The sequence below is a fragment of the Ailuropoda melanoleuca genome, chromosome 10 (genome assembly GCF_002007445.2).
Source record: "Ailuropoda melanoleuca isolate Jingjing chromosome 10, ASM200744v2, whole genome shotgun sequence".
NCBI classification, from domain to species: domain Eukaryota; kingdom Metazoa; phylum Chordata; class Mammalia; order Carnivora; family Ursidae; genus Ailuropoda; species Ailuropoda melanoleuca.
This window is the reverse complement of record NC_048227.1, coordinates 50,888,729-50,913,502: the sequence shown is the minus strand read 5'-3', so window position 1 is coordinate 50,913,502 and position 24,774 is coordinate 50,888,729. Positions and strand designations below refer to the sequence as shown.

At 39.5% G+C, this 24,774-nt stretch overlaps 1 protein-coding gene across 1 annotated transcript; it reads left to right on the top strand.

Moving 5' to 3' along the window:
* Nucleotides 1-846: 846 nt before the first annotated feature.
* MCHR2 (melanin concentrating hormone receptor 2) lies at nucleotides 847-24,742 on the top strand. Its single transcript, XM_002921971.4, has 5 exons — nucleotides 847-1,028; nucleotides 7,721-7,930; nucleotides 12,479-12,673; nucleotides 15,299-15,418; nucleotides 24,427-24,742. Exons 1-5 carry the CDS (start codon nucleotides 847-849, stop codon nucleotides 24,740-24,742), a joined length of 1,023 nt encoding a protein of 340 aa, XP_002922017.2.
* Nucleotides 24,743-24,774: the final 32 nt, after the last annotated feature.

The following is a 24,774-nucleotide window of genomic DNA, read 5'->3' as shown; positions in this document are numbered from 1 at the left end:
ATCTATTTGGTTTCATTTCTTTACTTGTTTTTTTTAGCATATTTTTCCTGTGCCATAATTATACTTTGTATGTGGTACCCCCCTAGCTATAACATGTTTCCCTTTCTACATTGTCCTTTACTGAGCTCTTTAAAAAAAAATCCTTTTTTTTTTAGGGGGGGGGCAGCGGGAGAGGGAAAGAGAAAATCTTAAGCAGGCTCCATGCCCAGCACAGAGCCCAACACAGGGCTAGATCTCAACACCCTGAGATCATGACCTTAGCCGAAATCAAGAGTCAGACGCTCAACCAACCCACTGAGCCACACTACTGAGCTAACTCTTATTCATCCTTTAAGATAGTCCAGGAATCATCTCAGGAAGTCTTATTGCATTCCTTCCCAAATAATCAGAGTTGGTGTCCCCATGCACTTATTGCAGACAGAGAAGATATATTTAACAACCTAAGTACTGCAGGGGTACTAGTCAGTCCAAGTAGACACACAGACCAATAAGAACAGATGGTAGCTGTAAATGACCAGTACATGTAGTACTGAGTAAGTATCAGCAATGTTCAAAGAAGGTACTACACTAAGGTGGGATAGCATACGCATATTACCACAGTACACTGTTCTGTAATTTGCTCTTTACATATCCCCTTTGATATTCCGTGAGGCCATTATGGACAAAGAGCAGTCATATTCACCTGTAATCTTATGTTGCATGGATTCTTGGTGCAAAGAAGGCCCCAATAAACATTTTTTTCAATTAAGTTAAAGAAATGCTATGTTCATGGAACTGCCTCAAAAATTCATTAAAGAAATAACTTCTTATTCCTTCACAGCTTTAACCACTGGAAGTTCATGAACAATGAATTCAATTCACTCATCCTGTTGGAACACCTCTGCTGAACTTTTAAACAAATCCTGCAATAAAGAGTTTGCTTATCAAACCCTCAGCATTGTAGATACAATCATCCTCCCTTCTATGATTGGGATTATCTGTTCAATGGGGCTGGTTGGCAACATCCTCATTGTATTCACTATAATAAGGTAAGAGCTTCTATTGTTTTCCCTAATTTAGGCACATTCTATACTCACTAAATGAATCCTTTTCCCTCTATAGGATTTTTCTTAATGAAATCGGTTTTAGGAAATATTTGGTTAAGATCATTAAAGAAGATTCTACGGATATTTGCATCATGTATTAAGTAACATCTGAGTTGCAAAACTCAAAATGAAAAGACCTAAGCCAATGCTTACTGCTGGGTTGGTGAATTTTTAGAGCAGTGATTCTCAATCTTAGTTCCATATCAGATCACCTAGGGAGCTCTCAAAAATCCTAATACATAGTTTCATCCTAGACTGACTAATTCAGAATCTCTGGAGCTGGAGCCCAGGTGTGGAGTAAAACTGCAACGCAACCATTTTATCAACAGTGAGAGTTATACTGTGTACAGCCCAGAGATGTTTATAGAGCCAATAAAGATGGAGTTTCTATATTTATTTAAAAAAAAAAAAAACCTGCCCTCCTCAGTTGGTGAAAGAGGCTATTTTGCACTCATTTGGGCAAGAAAGAGAGACTCCACCTGATCCCCCAAAGATTCAGGCAGTCACAGAGGGTGGGCTATTCCCCTCAGTGTAGACCAGCCCCATGTAGGCCAAACTGAGAGACGTCTGCTCCGGAACACCTCCTGACTTTGCTTTACATCTCCCACCTCATTCAGGTAATTTCCTCCTTCCTCTCAACCCCAGGGCAGAAAGCTCAACCTGGGAAATAATAGATTCCCTGGTAACATACAGTGCAATATTGGTTTCTGGACTATCAAGCATTTCACATTAATTTTTTTAAACACTAGAAGTAGTTCAATGCAATACGTATTACTAATACCTATTGCAAAACTAGCACCAAGGGTTATGAAAATACCAAAGAAATGTGGCAGTATCTGACTCTAAAAAGTTCACAGACTAGTGGAAAAGATATGATTTAAACACACAAGATTGAAAATAATACAAGACATTAAAAATAATCAAGTGAAAAAGGGAAAAAAAAAGGTGGTTCAAATAATGAGTTCCAGGAAGGGAAACAGAAGTAATCAGATACTCTCAGGAAGCCTCAAGGAGGCAACAGTGCCAAATAGAAAGTTAATAGTCAGAAACATGAGGATGTTTCTAGCTGTCTCCTGTTTGCATGTTGCTCCTGCCCACTTCTCTTCCCATCTTCCCCTCATACTCCTTGACATTTTTACTGCTGTCTCTAGAGATACACGTACTATGCCTCACACCAATAAAGCCTTGGCCCCACTGGAGAGAAATCAAGTTCTTAATGTGTTGGCCTTGCAGATGTGGTTGCATTTTATATAGGCAACTTGTACATGCAAAGACTTCGATGTTAGATTTCAGACCCTGTGACAAGCTGTTGAAGAGGTATTTGGGGCCAGAGAAAATTCTTGATTCCCCTCAAATTACACCAGTAGATAATGGCCTGAACCTATCTACTCATCCAGAGACAAAGATGGGAAAAAGAAGAAATGTGGAATATGAACTCTTCCAAAAGTCAATACTGAGCTATAATTTCCGGAAACAGATTCTCAACATAAAGCAAATAATCATTTAACTGGAAAAAGAAAACCTGAGCCATCATACTGACCAATTTATTTGCAATGATTGTGAAAAATCTGTGCTTTCTTTGTATCATTACCATTATAGATAATACGTGAGAAGATATATGTTAATGAAGCATTTAAGATGAATCTTCTAGTCTCTCAAAAAACATATGGGAGCAACTTAATTTTAATTAGGAAGATTTTAATATTTTTTCTTTGCAAATTGCTCTCCAAAAAATGCATTAGTCTTTCAAAAGTAATGTGAAAGCAAATTAATTTTAATTTTTTTGGCTTGAAATTTACCTAACACTTTTTTTTGAAAATTGCTCTCCAAAAATTTTAAGGCAATTTGTATTAATATTTTCATCATGCCTTGCCATGATCTTTTGTTACCTTCTTAACAGATGGGTGGCTTAATTAAAATACTAAGACTACACTAAAAATAAAGAGAAATAGATACCTTTAAAGTTTTAGGGACTTCGCATTTATGATGAGTATTTGTCTCAGGAGAAGATGAACAGAACTAAAAGTCAGTAAGATCATTAGCGACGCTGGGAAGCAAGCAATGAACTAACTCCTGACTTTGCAAAGGAGGACTAGAAACATGTATGGAAAAAACAGGTTTAAGGAAGATGGATTTTCCAGAATAAGAGGTTCTATGTGGCTATTTTTAAAAGAAGCAATTTGTGCATTAGGAAGGTGACTATAAAGTAGTGAGGCCAGATCATTACCAGTCTGTCACACGTTAAATTCACAGGTAGTCAAAAGGAAGCCAGATTAGAAAATGTAGGAGGGAAATTGGGCCAATTATAACATGATCACTTCTTCCTTTTATTCTTCAGACAGACTAGCGAACTCAACCCCATTACACAACTATGTTCCACAGTCACAGTGGGCCCTGGGAAGCTACTTGCACAAAGGGGAGGATGTTCTTCTCCATCAGCCCCTCACCCCCACCTCCTGAACACATCTTTCACCTGTCTACTGACAGCTTCATGTTGGCAAAGACTCAAAGGGATGCCCTTCTTCCTTATAGATAATTATAGATAATTCCCTGACCTCAACTCCCTGTCAAGTCAACAAATTCACACTAAATCATGAATTACTGAAACACCTTACTTTAAACCCTCCCAATGGTATCTACATTTTATACAGAGATTACAAGAGGGTCAATGAATTAACCTGAAAGAACGCTAATGATCTAATGGTGGAAGACCAGTTGCTAAGATAGACGGCGAGGGGAAATATTTAGAACAAGGCCTCTTCCTTTCCCCCACCCAGTTTAAATCATAACTACTGGCTCCCTCTGACCCAGCCCTCAGCCATTCTCAGAGTGTCAGCCATACGTAAGCTCTTGCTGGGGTTGACCATACTCTTGCTGCACACATACCCTATGTTTCAGATACCGCAGAACTTTCCATCTACATCTATTCACCTAAACTGGAAGGTTGTTGAGAGAGCCTCCTTGTGATGGTCCAGTGCATCAAGACAACCCTGTAATCTAAAGGGGTTGAATGCCTTGCCCAAGGACGCAAGGAGGGCACAGAAATGAAAATGGAATTCCTAGTCAGGTTCTTTTTCAATTGTATTACACTATGTATCCAGAGTAAGGTTGGCAAATATGTCACTTGACCCTAAACTCTCCCATCCATGCCAATCATCTCTGATCTGTGCACAGGTTTGTCCTATAAGTAGTGCCTGTGTGAAGACTCAGAATTCTTCTCAGCACAGTGCTTCACAAAATCACTACTAATCCATTGGGGCTGGCTCACAATAGGAAATTAATTCAACTAGAGTTAAATGCCTAACAGGGGCTGGTAAGGCCACCCAGAGATACACAAAAGCAGGAAGCTACTACCATGTCCTACCACCATCTCCCACCCCAACACCACCACCCTTCTCCTGGCCCTGAGTTGGATGGAGAAAAGGAGGCAGGTGGTTTTACAGACCTCAGGAGTCTGGGCTGCCTCTCAGGAGCTATAGCCATAATGGGATCTGGGACCATGGAATAGGGACTACAGGATGAAGGTGGAGCCATGGATGGAATGCAGCCACTGCCCAGAGATGCCAACAGCAGAAAGAACAAGGAAATTTCCTGGCCTCTCCTCTCCTCCATCTTCCAGTTTCCCTCCAATAGTGCTTCCTATTGGCCAAAACCAACCAAAAGCCAGTTGGCAAGGACGCCTAGGAACACAGCTGGAGAAGGGTAGGAAATGGCTTTGAGAGCAAGCTGATCAGCAAAGCAGCCTCCTGCATGTGTGGCGTTATATGTTTTAGCAGTTTTCTTTAATCCATAGCATTCTTTTAATCCAATTCTGACTGTAAAAAGTAAACACGTTTTTTAATAGAAAAATTTTAAAGTCAAAATCAGTCCTACTACTATTACCCAATAGATAATCATTGTAATCAATTGATATAATATTCCAGCATATTTTTAAACCCATGTTGAAATAAATTATTTAAATGTTACATAAATTTATGCTACATACATAATTGGGACTTTTTACTTAATCAGTACGTATCCCTTTTGATTAAATACTCTTGCAAACTAGGATTTGTAACAACTATATAATTTATTGTAGGGTAATGTGGAATACCATAGTTTATTTTATCATTCTTCAAATTATTGAGCCTTAGATATGGCCATGTTAACCATATGGAAAACATGTTAACTAAAATGGTCACTAGTCTACATTTTTTATTTTAAATGTTTGAGTCATGAGAGACAGAAATCTAATGAAGTCTGGCAATGGAAAATCTGGAGATAAATTAGACCTAAAAAAAGAATGCAATTTGTAGAGGTAGAGATTTTACAATTTCTCTTTATTTTTGTTTTAATTTCTATGTTGTCACTTTTAGTAAAGAAAGCAATAATAAACATAATACGCTGTTTTTATTGCCATATTATCTCATGCCCAGATCATCATTTGCTTCAGAATTCTCTTTTTCTACACAGAATATCTTCTAGAAACACTTAATTTAATTCTTTTTAATTGCCAGTAAATGGCCTGTACTGTCCTCAACAATGGAATTACCATAATTCATTATCAGTAAATGATGTGTGCCTGTCTAGAGAAGAGCAAGGGCCATGAATCTAATTGCTGCAATTAGACCCTAAGCAACCACTTATGGTTTATATCCCAATTCAAATGAAAATAACATCTGTTTATGGACTAAGATTTATGCGGGGATTTTTGGGATTTTTGTGGTATTTTTGCTTTGTTTTTTGTTTTTTTAATGTGGAACTCTTTCTACCTGACCTCTAGGGTCTATTCTCCTCCACCCCTCCCCATCTCCCACTGCCCAAAGCCTGGAGAAGACAGAGGATGAGAAACCAAGGACAGTCACTTGGCTGCTCTTTTGGTTGACAAGATCTTTTCCTCAAATCTCTTCTCATTTTGGGTCTTTATGATATAAGTCACCACCTGCTGGGGACAAGGAGCCAACATGTGTATCAACAATGCCCAGAGTGTGGTTGCTGAGTTAAGTGTACTTGCCAGGGTCTGGGTAAAATATCCTCGCCGACTAGTCTCACAGGAGGATTCTCTGGCTTAGAAATAAAGTTCACAGGCTGTAGAATTTTCAGCCAATGAATAATAAAGACACACACTAGCCTCCAAACACAGAGCAAAGCCCTGAACTAGCAATTGTGGCATAATCTTAGGGCTAATTTTTATGTGCTCTTTAAAGTCTTATTTGTCCTCAGTTCAGATGTCACTTCAGCCAAGAAATCCGCTTTGACTGTGCCGGGGGGGGGGTGGTGGCTAGAGGCCCCTTTTGTGTGCTCCTTGTGCTTGCTCTAGCTTTCTCTCATCGCACCACAGTGATCGTTTATTTAGACATATCTAGACTACAAGCTCCTTGATGTTACAGTTTATAGATTACTTAGCTTAGCAGCCCCACAGCACATTATGCTTGACATATAATTGGTGTTCAATAAAATGTTTGTTGAACTAATGGATATCATCTCCCAGATAAAGATGTTACCTGTTTATTATTGCATGTCCCAACTCCTTGAACACAGGGACCAACTGAATTTTAAATTTAAATTTCTGCTCTTAGAAAATTCTTTTGCCTACAGAGAAGAGTGCCATATCTAGATAGCACTGAATTCACTGCCCCCAGCAAGAGCCATGAGATCATTCTCCGATCCCTCTACCAGTTTATTCTTTTCAGATTTCGTCTCCACACTGTCTGGATTTCAGGGTCTTAATTTATAGTCTTTGCAAATGGGTTAGATTTATTGGAATATTTCTAAGTAAAGGCTGACATTTCTTTAACAATGACCTGTTGGGACTGACTTCTGCTTCAGTGGGCGAAAAAATGCGTTACACGATGGAAACCATTTGTTTTTCCTGTTCAGCTGTTTTTGGTGCTAGGCACAAGCAAGGACTAAGCCTTTTGCCTGAGTGAGCTTAGAGTTGGTTTAATTTGTTGCTACACAGAAATTACCCCCAAAACTGCATGGCTTCAAACAATAAACATTTATTATCTCACGTCGTTTTAAGGGGCAAGAATCCAGGAACAGCTTAGCTGGGTGGTTCTGGCTTGGAGTCTCTCATCAAGCTACAGTTAAGCTGTCCCCAAGGCAACAGTCATCTCGGCAGGAGCAACTACTTCCAAAGTAGCTCAGTCACACACCTGGAAGACTGGTGCTGGCTGCTGGCAGGGGGCCTCAGCTCCTCTTCATGTAGACCTCTCCACAGGGTTGCTTGAGTATCCTCCCAAGATGGCAGCTGACTGCCCCAGAGAAAGTGATCTGAGAGACAGCAAGGAGGAACCCTATAATGCCTTTATGTTCTTATGTCACACATTGTCATTTCCACCATATTCCATTTGTGAAAAGTGGGCTGCTAAGCTCGACCACCCTCAAAGGGAGGGGACTAGGCCCCATCTTTTGAAAGCAATATCAGAGAATTTGTGGCCAAATTTTTAAGCCACCACAGTAAGTTATCAGATATATGGTTCAGAATGTTTAAATATGCACAAGACTAGGCATTCGTATGTGCATTTGTGTAGGTTTTCCTTGAACTTCTTTTAAAATTCATTTTGACAATTAGCAACTTGTAACAGGTGGCATAAATTGAAGAAGGTGCATACTTTCAATATCAATCCTCAGTTTCCCTGCCTTTCTTGCAGGTCCAGGAAAAAAACCATTCCTGACATTTATATCTGCAACCTAGCTGTGGCTGATCTGGTTCACATCATTGGAATGCCTTTTCTTATTCATCAGTGGGCCCGGGGAGGAGAGTGGGTGTTTGGGGGGCCCCTCTGCACCATTATCACATCCCTGGATACCTGCAACCAGTTTGCCTGTAGCGCCATCATGACTGTGATGAGTGTGGACAGGTAAGTGAAGAAACTATGAAACAGCTTAACATAATTCAGAAGAACCTGTGCTTCATCCCAATTTAAGCAACATTGGTGCTGGTTTGTAACAGCCAAGCTCCTCTCCCTTTGCTTGTTTCATTGTAGGACTTAAAAATATTTTTTCCAACTTGCAAAAAATATATTTTTAATGGAAAACTTAAAACACTAAAATCTCCTTTTTGCAAATCATTCTTTTTAACTTGTTTTATTTATAATTCACTGTAAGATAAAAATATCTTGAGATCATGAAATGTTAGAAACCAGAATGAGTGCATCATTCCTGGAATAAGGAAGCTGAGTTCCCAAGAAGTGAAGGGCTTTTCTGAAGGCGCATGGTGAGTCAGTGGCAGAGCTGAGAACTTCAGTAGGTCTCCTCCCTCTGTCCAGGGCTATTTCTGGTATGTTCAATATCTCACTGGTATGTTCAATGTTTCACAGACTCCTGTTATCACCTAGCAGCTTGAAAGAATCTGGGGAATAGATTTGGGCTCCTGAGTAGCTGTGAAGAGATGTTTCAGTACCAGGAGGACCATATTTTACATCTTCTACACCCATTGTTATGACTGGTTAATGCAAACACTGTCATTTTACATCATTAGAAGTGCATTCGACTGTGACCTGGAATGTGCCACAACCATATTCACTAACCATGTAAACTAATGTTATTAGAGGAGCTGATAGTAATGGTGGGTACTTGTGGAGCCAGTGAGTGGTGGAGCCCAGTTCAGATCCAGACTATTCTAGAGAGGGCAGGTTGCTCATAACTACCTCCTTATCTGGCCTCTGTAGGAGGCAGGCAAGCTAAGATGTCTCTGCCTCATCCAGATGCTAGGACCTCCAGACTAGGTCTTAGCAGCATTCCCCAAATAGAAAAGAGCCCTAAAGACACAGTAATATGCATAACAGGAATTGTCTCAGAGAACAACCCACTTAAAATCTCCATCCATCTTCCGATCTCTAAGCCAAGCCAGCACACTTGACCACCCCACCCCACCCCACCCCACCCCCGGCTTGCTCTGATCTACTTTATCTTTCTCCCTTGTTGCCAATATATCACATAGTTTAATTTACTTTGTGTGTGGATGTATGTGTGTACTGTTTATAGTTCAGCTTCTCCTGCTCCTCAAATGTAAATTCCACAAAGGCAGGGTCTTTAGTCACTAATATATCCCAAGTACCTGTGTGAAAGTGCCTGGCACAGGGGTGCTCAAAAAATATTGATGAAATGAATGAATGTCAGTCTTGAGGGCTATGTTAAATTTCCATGGGTCCATCCAGGACTCCTTCCTGAGCTCTGTGTCTTTTAGGCTTCCACACGTGCCTTTGGAGTGGGGAAGTGATGAGCAGTTTTTCAAATGAATAAACAAAGGAATAGCGAGGTTCAAAGAAATCATTCACTGAATCATTATTATTCAGACATGAATAATGATGGTGATGTTTAATGCATTTTTATAACCTGTTGCTATATTTTGAATTTTCAAAATGTAGAGTGTGCTTCTCAATTTATAATTAACAGCATATTTTAAAATCAATGTACCAAGTAGGTCTGGTTAGTTCAGCTGATGCCAGCCAAGGCTGACAGTGTCCTGAGTAAAGCCTGGTGAGCTTATCAGCAGCCCAACACAGGGATCCCTGAGGGCTCTGCACAGGCCCACTGCAGAAAAGCAGCCTATAATACAGGTTTCACCAATCGTAATCCCGTTCTCATAGATTAAAAAAAGCTTCTTCATACCCTATACCCTGAAGGCAGGAGAGTATTGGCTTTTTCTTTAAAGAAGGGAAACATCTCTTCTGTAAACCTTACTGTAAATAAATGGACATTGCCTGCATTGGAACAGACCAACTGTATACATTTCCTAAGGCTCACAGGTTCTTTTCTGTGAGTGTATGTGTGCATGTGCGTGTGTGTCTTATACACCTGAATGTCATTTTTTTAATCTAATGGACCCAGTATGCTAAAATTTTATTTTAAAATTAAGACACTCAGGCCCTTATCCTTCTCTCTGCCCTCACTCTAGAGGCTCACATGGCCAGAGAAAAATGAAGATTCTATAAAACTGAACCTTTTCTCTTCAGCATTTCTTAGAGTTCCAACTGTACTAAGTGCATAAAACTTCAACAATATCTGCAATTTGGTAAAAAGAAATGGCATTTTCTTTGCAAGGCCATAACCACAGCATTGGCCATGTCAGTGCCATCAGTAAGCCTTTTGCCAATTCAATAGAGCATAAATTTCAAGTGTTTCTGATGATTTTCATCCTTCTTTCTCTGACTAAAAATAACTACAAGTATGTGTAATATTCCAACAGTGGGTGCCTACCTCCAAATCAATACCAAAAAAATTTTGTTAACATCCAAAATATTAAAAACATGTACCTCCAGATGAAAACTGCCTAGATTACTTTTGTAAGTAAATTCTCTAGAACATCAAAAGTCAGTAAGCAGAAGCCAAATTCCCTATTCATTTATTCATTCATTCAACAAATATTTGAGTATGACCACAGGCCAGTAATTATGCTGGATACAGGAAATACAACAGCATTAAAGTAATAGTCAAGGTTCCTGCCTTAGTGGGGCTTCCACTCCTGACATGCAGACAGACATTAAATGAAGAGTCACACTGGTAAATGTGTATTTCCACACAACGACACATACTAGAAAGGCAAAGGAGAGTTCCCCTACGATCTGCATGTACAATCACAGGCCCGTGTATAGAGTGAGCGGTCAGGGGAAGCTTCCCTGAGACACAGACTGTTAAACAGAGACTCAAAGGAAGAGCAGGAGGAATCAGAAGGAGAATCGACCAGCCAGGTAGGACAGCATGCACCTGGTCCTAAAAGGGAAGAGAGCTTGAAAGCCAGAGAGGGACTGACACAAGCTACAGCCTGAGTGAGAGGCAGGGCCAGGTGGAGAAAAGCTTGGCAAGTAATGGTAAGAATTCTGAATTTTTCTTTTTTTTTCTTTTTTTATTATAATAATATTTTTTTATTATATTATGTTAGCCACCATACAGTACCATCCCTGGTTTTTGATGTAAAGTTCGATGATTCATTAGTTGCATATAACACCCAGGGCACCATGCAATACGTGCCCTCCTTACTACCCATCACCAGCCTATCCCATTCCCCCACCCCCCTCCCCTCTGAAGCCCTCAGTTTGTTTCTCAGAGAATTCTCAATTTTTCTGATAGGAGATGGAAAACCACTGAGGGGTTTTCAGCTGGGGGAAGGAGGGTGTTGGGGTGAGGATATAACAGAGAAGATTCGCTAATCTATTGATGCCATGACTCCATCATCCTTTAATCTCAGACAGAATGACAGCTGGGTTGCTGTACAATCACTACCTCATCCCCTTCCCAAGCAGGGGTGCGGGGAGGCCTTCTCTCCTTAGCTACAGGTAATGAAGGGGCAGTTTGCAGAAGGAGGAGCAGCTGGGGTGCCCTTGGCCCCAAGCATCTCCTTTCATGCCAAAGGGTCCCTTAACTAAGTGTCCCTTAAAAAGTCCTGCCTCTTATGCAAAATTGAAAGAACAGGGGATTGGAAATTTTTTTTATTTCTACAGATCTTCCTTAAGTAGCTCTACAAAAATTAAATGGCCATCAAAACATAGGTTACATTAATTTAATGGCTATGAATACTGCCTTCCAACACCCGCACCTCCAGCAAAAGTGCACTTTCTTTCACAAATACTCTTCCTTCTGTGAAAAGTATTTCACAAATATTTCCTTCCTTCTTTTCACAAATACTCTTTCTCACCCTTTAGCTTTCAGTTGGCTCTGAAAAATTCTTCTTGAATTTGCTAGGGAACCAAATATATTTGATATGTCAGGACTTCAAGTTTAATTAATGACTATCCTTTTTTCTGAATCAGAAATGGAAAGTCAGAGAAGAAAGAAAGCCCCTTTCCCTATGAAATTAGTCCATTTCCCCTTGCTGGCCTCCAGCCTAAGTTCCCCCCAAGGACTTTGCACTGTCTGTGCTAGTCACGTCTGTGTATCCTCACTGCGACTTCTGTGAACTGAACCTCCAGGAGCCTGGGACCCCCACTGGAATGCCATCTGGGCAAAATGTCTGGCCCAGCACACCAGAGCCTCATCCTGTCAGCAGACTCCTACCAGCCAGCGCACTCGCCTCCTTCTTGCCTCCGTGTCAGTAAAGCCTACTGAAAAGAGGGCCTTTCCCTCCTGGAGGAAACCCCCACTCAGAGGCAAAGTTTTCCAGAGCCTAGCCTACATGGGAAGCACCTTTGTAAAGAGAGTTTGCACAGGGCTGAATTTCACCATTATCAGTGTGTTCGTGGACATGACAGCTATTCCAGCGAGTGGTTTATTCAGGCTTGCAGGGTCAAGAGTTGTTTTCTCTACAGGTATCAGCCGGCTCTTAAAAATATAACTTTCTTTTACCCTGATAGAGGTGTGCTTCAGGGAGGATAATAATACTAATAATTTACTCTTGTCATGAACCTTTCATCCTTGGAGCTCAGTGCTTTTATTGATTGCTCCCAAACCCTTCTTAACTGGCTTTGCAGGTACTTGGCTCTCGTCCAACCATTTCGACTTACAAGTTGGAGAACGAGGTACAAGACCATCCGCATCAATTTGGGCCTTTGGGCAGCTTCCTTCATTCTGGCATTGCCTGTCTGGGTCTACTCGAAGGTCATCAAATTTAAAGACGGCGTGGAGAGTTGTGCTTTTGATTTAACATCCCCTGACGATGTACTCCGGTAGGTTGTTAAAACTTAAGAAAAATAGAGTTGAATTAAGTTGTGAAGTGCTTCATCCTCCNCATCCCCTGACGATGTACTCCGGTAGGTTGTTAAAACTTAAGAAAAATAGAGTTGAATTAAGTTGTGAAGTGTACTCCGGTAGGCTGTTAAAACTTAAGAAAAATAGAGTTGAATTCAAGTTGTGAAGTGCTTCATCCTCTTTGTCAACATGTGAGCAGCCGCTCAGAGTGTCCTTGGGGATCCTCTAAGGGGCAGTCTCCCCACTTACTTTTCTGCTTTCCACATTCAGTTGGTAGTTTGATTTTAAGGGGAGGGTAACATTTAGAAAAAGATTTGGAGTTTAATTATGTAGCCTCAGTGGACACAAATATATTTAAATATGGATTTTAAAGATCCATGGTAACCAGACATAGTGGGAATGCAAAGATCAAGGGAGGGGCAGAATTTCCAAAAAGGTCTAGGAATTACTGAGACTCAGACCTTATCGGTATGCCACAGGAGTTTGGCTGAATGGTGTTCCCCCAAAAATGATATATTCAAGTCCTAATTCTCAGTACATGTGAATGTGACCTTATTTAGAAATAGGGTCTTTGCAGATATCATCAAGTTAAATAAGGTCGTGCTGGATTAGAGCTGGTCCCAAATCCAGGGATTGGTGTTCACCTGAGGAGAGTGAGATTTGAAGGGACAAACAGAGAAGAAACCCTGTGGAGACAGAGGCAGAGACTGGGGTGATGTGTCTGCAAGCAAAATAACACCAAGGACAGCCAGAAACCAGCAGAGACGAGGGGAAAGGCATGGAACAGATTCTCCCTCAGAGCCTCCAAAAGGAGCCGACGCTGCCAACACCTTCGTTTCAGACTCTACCTCCAGAATGGACACAGTTCTGTGGTTTCAAGCCATCTGGTTTGTGGTAATTTGTTACATCAGCTTTCGGTAACTAATACCGCAGCCAAATCCCAATACAGGGATTTCTCACATTTTAATTTGAAAGGAAAAATTAAGTCAAAAATTTTATTTGAAATTTTGAACACAGCGTTGGGCGTCTATGACTAAAATTTTTTATGGCTTACTAAGGGCCACATATTGTGCTAGGTACTTTTTGCCTACATTATCTCGAGTCAATCTGGAAGATTCCTTTTTACCATCCACCACTTGTTAAATAAACGAGTCATTTCTGCATCATGTAGTCACAGCCCAAGAGGGATAGAGGTAGAGGCCCTTGGAAGGCTACAAATCCAGTAACGAAAAATTCCAGAGGACTACAACATCAGTAGGACCGATTGTTTATTCATTATTTCTCCCACCAGCACTGGCTGCACTCACAGATAAAAACCATCTGCCAATCTAAAGGTGAAATGATATCTAATCACTGGTGGCTGACACACTAGTATGGACCCCAACGTATCTAAAAGAGCACAACCCGAGATGACTGTAGGACTTCAGCCTGTGTCAAAGAAATGACAATGACTCACTGTTTTGCACCAGCAGCTGCTTCTGCTATTTTTGGTTGGTTATCATAAAGGATAATCTGAGGTTCTAGCCTCTGTTGATCCTCCCAGAATTAAGTTCTTATGGGGAACCAAGACTGGAACCACTGCGTAGCTTTCAGAGTCCCTCTGTTCCCAGGTGCTCTTTCTCTCTCTGCCACCCTGCCGGCAACCACCCAACATGGGTGACCTTCTTTCACCAACACCAAGGTTCCTCAGGAATGAGGACACCTGGAATCTGTACAGAAATGGAGCCAGCAGACCCGAGAATTTCCTCTGGCGGAGCACGGAGGAAAATACTGGCTCATTTCACAACAGGCCCTTTGAGAAGCTATCTGGAGCCTTTATTACAAGTGTGAGATGTGTAGCTCAACTCTCTGTCTGGGTTCAAATCCCACCTCTGCTCATTACTAGCTGGATAACCTCAGGCAAGCCACTTAACCCCACCAGGCCTTAGTTTGTTCTTCTGTAACAGGAGAATACTAAAGGCAATTGTACTCATGGGGTGGCAGAGGTTCAGTGGATTAAAGTATTTAAGTACTCAGATCAGTGCCTAGTACATAATAAATGCTACCTGCTGTTCCGTATTGTTGTTATTAACACTAAAAGATAATAGTAATAATACACATTCTCACGTTTTCATACTCAGTAGCCTTGAGCTTGGCTAGAGGAGAGATAAGCACTGTTGCTAGCAAACAAATGAAGAGCAAGACTTTTTTTGCAGTTCTTTTTTTCTTTCAAGATTTTATTTAAATTCAAGTTAGTTAACATAAAGTGTAGTATTAGTATCAGGGTTAAAATTTAGTGATTCATCACTTGCATATAACACCCAGTGCTCATTACATCAAGTGCCCTCTTTAATGCCCATCACCCAGTTACCCCATCCCCCCACCCACCTCCCCTCCAGCAACCATCAGTTTGTTACCTATAGTTGAGTCTTTTATGGTTTGCGCCCCTCTCTGTTTTTATCTATTTTATTTTTCTCTATGTAAAAGCAGCAAAGATCCTTAACTTTTCCCCAAGGACTTTTATCCTGAGCCCTGAAAAATTAGAGAATCATGCCTCATAAACTGTAAAAGTTCCTGGCATTGTGAATATGACAATCATGTCTTCTCTCTCTCTCATTTTACAGGTATACGCTTTACTTGACGATAACAACTTTTTTTTTCCCTTTGCCTTTGATTTTGGTGTGCTATATTTTAATTTTATGCTATACTTGGGAGATGTATCAACAGAATAAGGATTCCAGATGGTAAGTGTTTACCCTATTTTGCTTTACTTGTTGAAAGAACAACGCAGAGATCCTAAGACATCTACAACAGAAATTTAAACAACAATCACTTGAAACATACCACATTTAGACATATGGGCATTAATGTCTACACAAGCAATTTCTGAAAACAGGGTATGTTCTGAAGCAGCTATTTGAGGATCTCTCAGTGATAAATGTTGCAATCACTGATGTAATGGTTTCATAAAAATGTAAACAGAACTCAAGATAATATTTAAAGAATACTTCTATATTTGTCATCAACAATGTTAGTTAAATGTTTTATCTGTACACTTTGCAGAGTTGTGTACATATGTAAATATCTTAGATGCCATGTATAACTTTCTAACTTTTGTGTTTTAATTTTTTAATTTGGAGGATAGGGATCTCATTCATATTTGAATACTTAGGACAAGATTAATTAGGACTAAACAAAACCAAAGACTTACCCTAAGACAGTAGACTCGGGAAGAACCTTTAAAGATATTTGTCTGTAAAACTCTATGAATAAATCCAAATTATTTTCTAGGGGGCCTGGGTGGGTCAGTTAAGCACCCAACTCTTGACTTTGGCTCAGGTCACGGTCTCAGGGTTCTGAGACGGAACCCTGCCTAGGCTCCACACCCAGTTGCGGGGGGTTGGAGAGGATCTGCTGAGGAGTCTCTCTCCCCCTCTCCCTCTGTCCCTCCCTCCCGGACATGTGTGCTTGCTCAGTCTCTGTCTCAAATAAATCAATCTTTTAAAAAATATATATTTTCTACTTGAAGTTATCCGTACCAGGTTGTTCAAGTGAGTGAGTCAGTGAATACGTAACATGTTGGATTTTTAAAATATTATTAAAATTTGTCCTTAGACTAGATTACTGTATTTGTCTTGGACAGACAAGATCACTAGATTTCCCACACATAATCCCCTCTTAATTAATCCCCTCCATATCCCCTTCACCTATTTCAACCATCTCCCCACCCACACCCCCTCTGCCAACCACTAGTTTCTTCTCTACTTTTAAGAGTCTATTTTTTCTTTTTTTTTTTTTTTGCTTTCTTCATTTGTTTTGTTTCTTCCACATATGAGTGAAATCATATGGTATTTGTCTTTCTCTGACTGACTTATTTCCCTAGGCATTATACTCTCTAGCTCAATCCATGTTATTGCAAGTGGCAAGATTTTATTCTTTTTGTGGCTGAGTAATATTCCATCAAATGTATATATCACACATTCTTTATCTATGTCTATCAATGGATACTACAGTTGCTTCCATATCTTGGTTATTGTAAATAATGTTGCAATAAACACAGGGTTACATATATCTTTCTCAAATTAGCATTTTTGTATTTTTGGGGTAAATATCCAGTGGTGCATTACTGGATCATATGGTAATTCTATTTTTAATTTTTTAAGGAACCTCCATACTGTTCCCACAGTGGCTGCACCAGTTTGCATTCCCTCCAACAGTGCAAGAGGATTCCTGTTTCTCCACATTCTCATCAACACTTGTTTTTTCTGTCTTTGATTTTAGCCACTCTGACATGTATGAGGTGATATCTCACTGTGGTTTTGAAATGCACTTCCCTGATAATGAGTGATGTTGAGCATCTTTTCATGGGTCTGTTGGCCATCTGTATGTCTTCTTTGGTGAAAAATCTATTCATATCTTCTGCCTTTTTTTTTAATTGGACTATTTGGTTTTTTGGTGGTGAGTTGTGTAAGTTCTTTATATATTTTGGATACTAACCCTTTATCAGGCATGTCATTTGAAATACTTTCTCCTGTTTAGTAGGTTCTCTTTTTGGTTTTGTTTTTTTTTTATAGTTTTCTTTGCTGTGAAGAAGCTTTTTGTTTTGATGTAGTCCCAATAGTTTTTTCTTGCTTTTGTTTCCCTTGCCTCAGAAGACCTATCTAGAAAAATGTTGCCATGGCTGATGTCAGAGAAATTACTGCCTGTGCTCTCTTCCAGGATTTTTATGGTTTCAGGTCTCACATTTAGATCCTTAATCCACTTTGAGTTTATTTTTGTGCATGGTGTGAGAAAGTGGTCCAGACTCATTCTTTTGCATGTAGTTGTTCAGTTTCCCAGCACCATTTGTTGAACAGAATGTCTTTTTCCCATTGAACATTCTTGCCTCCTTTGTCAAAGATTAATTGACCATATATATAATTGTGGATTTATTTCTGGGCTCTCTATTCTGTTCCATTGATCTATGTGTCTATTTTTTGTGCCAGTACCAGACTGTTTTGATTACTCTGTAGTATGTTTTGAAATCTGGAATTGTGATACCTCCAGGGTAGTTCTTCTTTTTCCAATATTTCTTTGGCTATTCAGGTCCTTTTGTGGTTCCACAAAATTTTAGGATTATTTGTCCTAGTTCTGTGGGAAAAAATGCTGTTGGTATTTTGATAGAGATTGTACTAAATCTGTAGATTGCTTTGGGTAGTATGGATATTTTAACAATATTGGTTCTCCCAATCCACAAGCATGAAATACCTTTCCATATGTTTGCGGTATCTTGAATTTCTTTCATCAGTGTTTTTTGGTTTTCAAAGTACAGATCTTTCACTTCCTTGGTTAAGTTTATTCCTAGGCATTTTATTATTTTTGGTGCAGTTGTAAATGAGATTCTTACCTTAATTTCTCTTTCTAGCTACTCAATGCAACAGATTTCTGTATATTGATTTGTATCCCATGACCTTACTGAATTCATTTATCCGTTCTGGTAGGTTTTTTCAGTGGAGTCTTCAGGGTTTTCTAAATATATTATCACGTATCTGCATGATAATGAAAGTTTTACTTCTTTTCAATTTAGATGCCTTTTATTTCTTATTTCTTTCCAGTACTATGTTGAATAAAAGCAGTGATCTTAGAGGAGAAGCTCTCACTTTTTCCTCATTGAGTATGACTTTAGCTTTGGGTTTTTCATATATGGACTTTATTATGTTGAGGGATCCTCCCTCTAAATCTACTTTGTTGAGGGTTTTTATCATGAATGGATGTTGTACTTTGCAAAATGCTTTTCCTGCATCTTCTGAAATGGTTATGTGGTTTTCATCCTTTCTCTTCTTAATGTGATCTATCATATTGATTGATTTGTGAATACTGAACCACACTTGAATCCCAGGAATAATCCCACTTAATCGTGGTGAATGATTTTAATGTATTGTTGGATTCAGTTTGCTAATGTTTTGTTGAGGGTCTTTGCACATGTTGGCCTCAGAGAATGAATCTGGAAGCTTTCCTTCCTCTCCTATTTTTTGGAATAGATTGAGAATAGGTATTAACTCTTCTTTAAATGTTTGGTACAATTCACCTGTGAAGCGTTCTGGTTTGTTGGGAGTTTTTTTATTACTAATTCAATTTCACTGTTGGTAATCAGTCCGTTCAAATTTTCTATTTCTTCCTGATTAAGTTTTGGGAAATTATGTTTCCAGGAATTTATTCATTTCTTCTAGGTTGTCCTATTTGTTGGCATATAATTTTTCATAATATTTTCTTATGATTTGTTCTATTTCTGTAGTGTTGGTTGTTATTTCTACTCTTTCTGATTTTGAGTCCTTTTTTTTTTTTTAAAATGAGTCTGGCTAAAGTTTTATCAATATTGTTGATCTCACAGAACCAGTTCCTGGTTTCATTGATCTGTTCTACTGTGGGTTTTTTGTTTCTGTTTCATTTATTCTGCTCTAATATTTACTATTTCTTTCCTTCTACTGATTTTGGGTCTCATTTGTTCTTGTTCAAGCTCTTTTATGTATAAGGGTAGGATGTTTATTTGAGATTTTTCTTGCTTCTTGAGGTAAGCCTATATTTCTGTAAACTTCCCTCATAGAATAGCTTTTGCTGCATCCCAAGGATTTGGGACCACTGTGTTATCATTTTCATTTGTGTCAATATTTTTTTATTTCCTCTTTGATTTCTTGATCGACCAATTCATTATTTAGTAGCATGTTATTTAACCTCCATGTATTTGTGTTCTTTCTAGATTTTTTTTCTTGTGGTTGATCTCTAATTTCCTAGCATATGGTCAGAAAAACATGCATGATATGATTTTGACCTTTTTTAATTTGTTAAGACTTGCTTTGTGGCCTAACATGTGATGTATTCTGGAGAATGTTCCACGTGCACTTGAAACAATGTGTATTCCACTCTTTTACAATGGAATGTTCTGAATATATCTATTAGATCTATCTGGTCCAATGTGTCATTCAAAGTCACTGTTTCCTTGTTGATTTTCTATCTGATCATTCCATTGATATAAGTGGAGTGTTAAAGTTCTCTAGTAATGTATCACTATCAATTACTTCCTTCATTTTTGTTTATAGCTGCTTTATGTATTTGGGTGTTCCCATATTGGTTCTATAAATATTTACAATTGTTATATGTTCTCGTTGGATTGTTCTCTTTATAACTCTGCAGTATCCTTTGTCTCTTGTTACAGTCTTTTTTTTTTTAAGTCTATTTTGTCCAATACAAGTAATGTTACCCCAGCTTTCTTTTTTTTTTACTTCCATTTGCATGATGAATGTTTTCTATCCCTTCACTTTATTTTTTTTTTAAAGATTTTATTTATTTATTCATTCGACAGAGATAGAGACAGCCAGCGAGAGAGGGAACACAAGCAGGGGGAGTGGGAAAGGAAGAAGCAGGCTCATAGCAGAGGAGCCTGACGTGGGGCTCGATCCCGTAACGCCAGGATCACGCCCTGAGCCGAAGGCAGACGCTTAACCGCTGTGCCACCCAGGCGCCCCTATCCCTTCACTTTAAATCTGCATCTGTCTTTAGGTATGAAATGAGTCTCGGGTATGCAACATATAGATATGTCTTACTTGTTTATCCATTCAGTCACCTTATCTTTGGAGCATTTAGTCCATTTATATTAAAAGTAATTATTGATAGGTATGTACTTATTGTCATTTTTTAAATTATTTTATGGTTGTTTTTGTAGTTCGTCTTTGTTCCTGTCTTCTCTTACCCTCTTCTCTCATGGTTTGATGGCTTTCTTTAGTGATATACCTGGATTCCTTTTTCCTTATATTTTCATATCTATTACTGGTTTTTGATTTGTGGTTATCATTAGGTTATATATAACATCTTATCCATATAGCAGTCTGTATTATAAAGTTGATGGTCTTTTAAGTTTGAATCCATTCTAAAAGCACTAAATTTTTACTCAATATTTTAGGTATATTTTAGGTATATGGTGCTATACTTTCCATCCTTTTATTTTGTGAATCCCTAGACTGATTTTTATAGATATACTTATTTTTATTTTATACATTTTTTTATATAGATATACTTATTTTGTTGCTTTTGTGCCTGCTACTTTTCTTACTCCCATTTATGGTCTTTCCTTTCCACTCAAAGAATCCTGTTGTGAGGCTGGTTTAGAGGTGATGAATTTCTTTAACTTTTATTTCTCTGGGGAACTCTTTACCTCTCCTTCCATTCTGAATGATATAGCCTTGCTGAACAGAGCATTATTAGTTGCAGGGTTTTTTTCTTTCAGCACTTTGAATATATTGTGCCACTTCCTTCTTGCCTGCAAAGTCAACTGAAAGCCTTATGGGGTTTCCCTTGTATGCTAATGTTTTCTTTTCTCTTGCTGCTTTTAAAATTCTCTCTTTAACACTGTTTTTTGTTTTTTGGGTTTTTNTCCTTCCATTCTGAATGATATAGCCTTGCTGAACAGAGCATTATTAGTTGCAGGGTTTTTTTCTTTCAGCACTTTGAATATATTGTGCCACTTCCTTCTTGCCTGCAAAGTCAACTGAAAGCCTTATGGGGTTTCCCTTGTATGCTAATGTTTTCTTTTCTCTTGCTGCTTTTAAAATTCTCTCTTTAACACTGTTTTTTGTTTTTTGGGGTTTTTTTTTTTGCCATTCTAATTATTATGTGTCTTGGTGTGGATCTCCTTGGGTTTATTTTATTGGGAGTTCTCTGTGCCTCCTGGATCTGGATGTCTTTTTCGTTCCCCAGATTAGGGAAGTTTTCAGCTATTGTTTCTTCAAATAAATTTTCTGCCCCCTTTTCTCTCTCTTCTCTTTCTGGGATCCCTGTGATGCAAATATTACTATGCTTGATTGTGTAGCTAAGTTCCCTTAAACTATTCTCATTTTTATATTTTTTTTCTCTCCTGTTCAGCTTGATTGCTTTCCATTATTCCGTCTTCTAGGTCACTGATCCATTCTTCTGCTTCCTCTGTTTTACTATTTTGTGCTCACTTTGGCAGCACACATATGTCTATTCCACTATTAATTCCCTCTAGTGTATTTTTAACTTCAGTAATTTCTCAAGTCCAGTGAGTATCTTTATGACTATTACTTTAAATTCTCTATAGGCATATTGCTTATCTCCATTTCATTTGGCTCTCTTGCTGTGATTTTGTCCTGTTCTTTCATTTGGGACCCATTCCTCTGATCCTCATCTTATCTAACTCTGTGTCTGTTTCTATGCGTTAGGAAAGTCAGCTACATCTTCTGCTCTTAAAAGTAGTGGCCTTATGAAGAAGAGGTCCTATAGTGCCCTGCAGTGCAATGTTACCTGTTCACCAGAACCTGGCACTTCAGGGGTGTCTCCTATACGTGTTGCATGTGGCTTACTATTATGGCTGAACTTCATTTGCCTTCAGTTCAGTCATCTGCAATGGCTCTCTCTGCCTCTTGTGGGCAAGGTTTTGTTACTGTGTTGTTAACGGATCAGTATGGGGTTGCCTTGGGCTTGAGATGGGTCAGACCAGGCATCTGCCAGAGCTGCAGTCACACTGAACTGCAAGGCACTCTCCCTGTGCTGTCCCGAGAAGCTTTTATTGGTGATCAGGGCCTGCAGTCAGACCAGATGTCTGCCCCTAGCCCAGTGCTGGGGCCACAGTGGAACTTGTGTGTGTGTTTATCTCCCCTCTCCCCAGGGTAGGAGTCACTTTGGAGTGCTGCTGGCCATTGTCAGGGCTGTTTGCACACTGCCAAGCTTGTGGCAGTGCTTTGGATGGGCTCCACCCAAAGGCATATTGGAGATCCACAGAATGTGGGGTTGGGGCATGCAGGATTAGCAAAATTTGCACAGTTCTGCTCTGGGAGAGGACCCGTAGCAACTCTTGAGGACTGCCAAGGACAGGTTGGAAAGGTCAGTTCTGAGGAGAGCAGGGGGTGGGGCACACTGTTAGCAAGCCAGGTAACGAGTGTTCATGTTGGTTCCCTAGGTGTCCATGTATCTAGGCTGGAGGGCAGGGGAGGGAAATGGCACCACCAGCTTTTTTATTCTTGGAGAAGTCCCCTAATGATTTTTGCTCCTCCAGCAAATTTTCTGAGATTAGTAAATAAATCTTCCAGTAAAGCCCATGGATGTCTCAAACTGCTGCTTCTATTCTGTATCTCCAAGGGACTGTTTGTTGTGCTATCTTTTTAAGAGTGGGAGCTCAGTTTCCTACCGCCCTTTGGCTCTCCCAAAGCTGAGCCTGCTGATTTTTAAAGTTCCAGGTGTTAAGCCTCACTGATTGTAAAAACTTGTGAAGTTAAGCCCCTCTGGTTTTAAAGCCAAATGTGGAGATTCATGTTCTGAGTGCAAGTCCCCACTTCCTGGGGTACCTGGTGTAGGGTCTGCTCCTCTGCCTTCTTCATGCCTGCAGCTTTCTGCCCTCCTGAAGACAGCCTCACATGTCAGTTGGGTTCCTGACCACATCTTTGTCCTTCCAACCATTTTTGGTGTGCCCTCTTCTCTATGATTAACCACAGAAAGTCTGTTCTGCCATTTTGGGGGTCATTTTCTGGGCTATTTACACTGATGTGTGTGTTATGTAGGTGTGGGATGAGGTGAGTTTAAGATTCGTCTAACCCACCATCTTCCCTAGAAGTCAAATAGGTTATCAGTTTGACTATGAGTCAAAATTCATGGAAACTCTGGTACCAAAGGTTTAGGTGTTCTACTGACCCATGACATTTTTTCTCATTTAGCTTCTTGAAATTCTTTGGAAATATTGCATTCTTTAAGGGTGGGTTGTTTAGAATAGGAAAGGGAAGCAGCCACAGTTATAGAAAAATAATTTAGCTTCTAAATGTATCACAGGCAGCTGAGCTGGTAAGACAGTTGAAATGGAATCACATGGAATATTAAGACACTGACAGCTGGAGAGGATGCTTGAGCCCTTTTAAGACAGTTCTCCAAAGCAGATCACTTTGTTCCCAGCACTTTTCTCAGAAATGCAAAGAGCATCTTAGGAAACAGAACTCATACTGTCCAATTATCCCTCAAAATGGAAAAAGTTAGAGGACTGATGGTGACAACTCTGATAAACTGCAGAGGAATCATTACCTTACAATGACTTTCAGTTGCCATGCTTTTTTAAATATTATTCCCCAGGCTTATTCATCTGCCTCAACTATGTCCCTGGGACATTTCTATTAAATATCTAAATATAACATAACATGATAAAACTTGGGAATTTAAAAATATTTTTATTTTGGAATAATTTTAAATTAATAGAAGAGTTGCATAACAGTAGAGAGAGTTCCTATATACTCACTTCGTTTCTCCACTAATATGCTACCTTACCATGACACATTTGTCAAGGCAAAGAAAATGGCATTAGTACATTACTACTAATTAAAATCTACCCCTTATTGGATTTCTCCAGTTTTCCCATTAAAGTCCTCTTTCTGGTCTAGAAGTCAATGCAGAATACCATATTGCATTTAGTTGTCATGTCTTCCCAGTCTCCTCTGGTCTATGACAGTTTCCTAGACTTTCCTTCTTTTTAATTACCTCAAGGTCATTAAAGGAGTACTGGTCAGGTATCCTGTAGAATGTTCCCAATCTGGATTTGTCTGATATTGTATCACAATTATGTGTTATATGTTTTGGGGAAAAATCAGCTCCTCTCATCACAACATATCCAGGGGCACATGGTAACTGCATTACATCTCTGTTGATGAAAGTTCCAGGAAATCATTGCACCATAATTTCTATGGTTGTTTATGTTCTGTCTATCCTACTGTTTCCTTTGTAGTTACAACCCCAGTGTTCCAAAAGAGAGAGTGATGAAGCTGACAAAGATGGTGCTGGTGCTAGTGGCGGTCTTTATCCTAAGCGCTGCCCCCTATCACGTGATACAACTGGTGAACTTACAGATGGAGCAGCCCACGCTGGCCTTCCATGTAGGCTATTATCTCTCCATCTGTTTCAGCTATGCCAGCAGCAGCATTAACCCTTTTCTCTACATCGTGCTGAGTGGAAATTTCCGGAAACGCCTGCCTCAAGTGCAAAGGAGAGTGACTGAGAGGGAAATCAACCATATAGAAAATACCTTGAAATCGAGCTTTTAGGAGAGTACATGGATCACCAAAAGTCTAGTTAG

Coding starts and splice junctions, on each gene's coding strand:
- MCHR2 (XM_002921971.4), top strand. CDS start 847: ATGAATTCAATTCACTCATCCTGTTGGAACACCTCTGCTGAACTTTTA. Junction 7,931..12,478: donor ACTGTGATGAGTGTGGACAG/GTAAGTGAAGAA, acceptor CTGGCTTTGCAG/GTACTTGGCTCTCGTCCAAC. Junction 15,419..24,426: donor CAGAATAAGGATTCCAGATG/GTAAGTGTTTAC, acceptor TTTCCTTTGTAG/TTACAACCCCAGTGTTCCAA.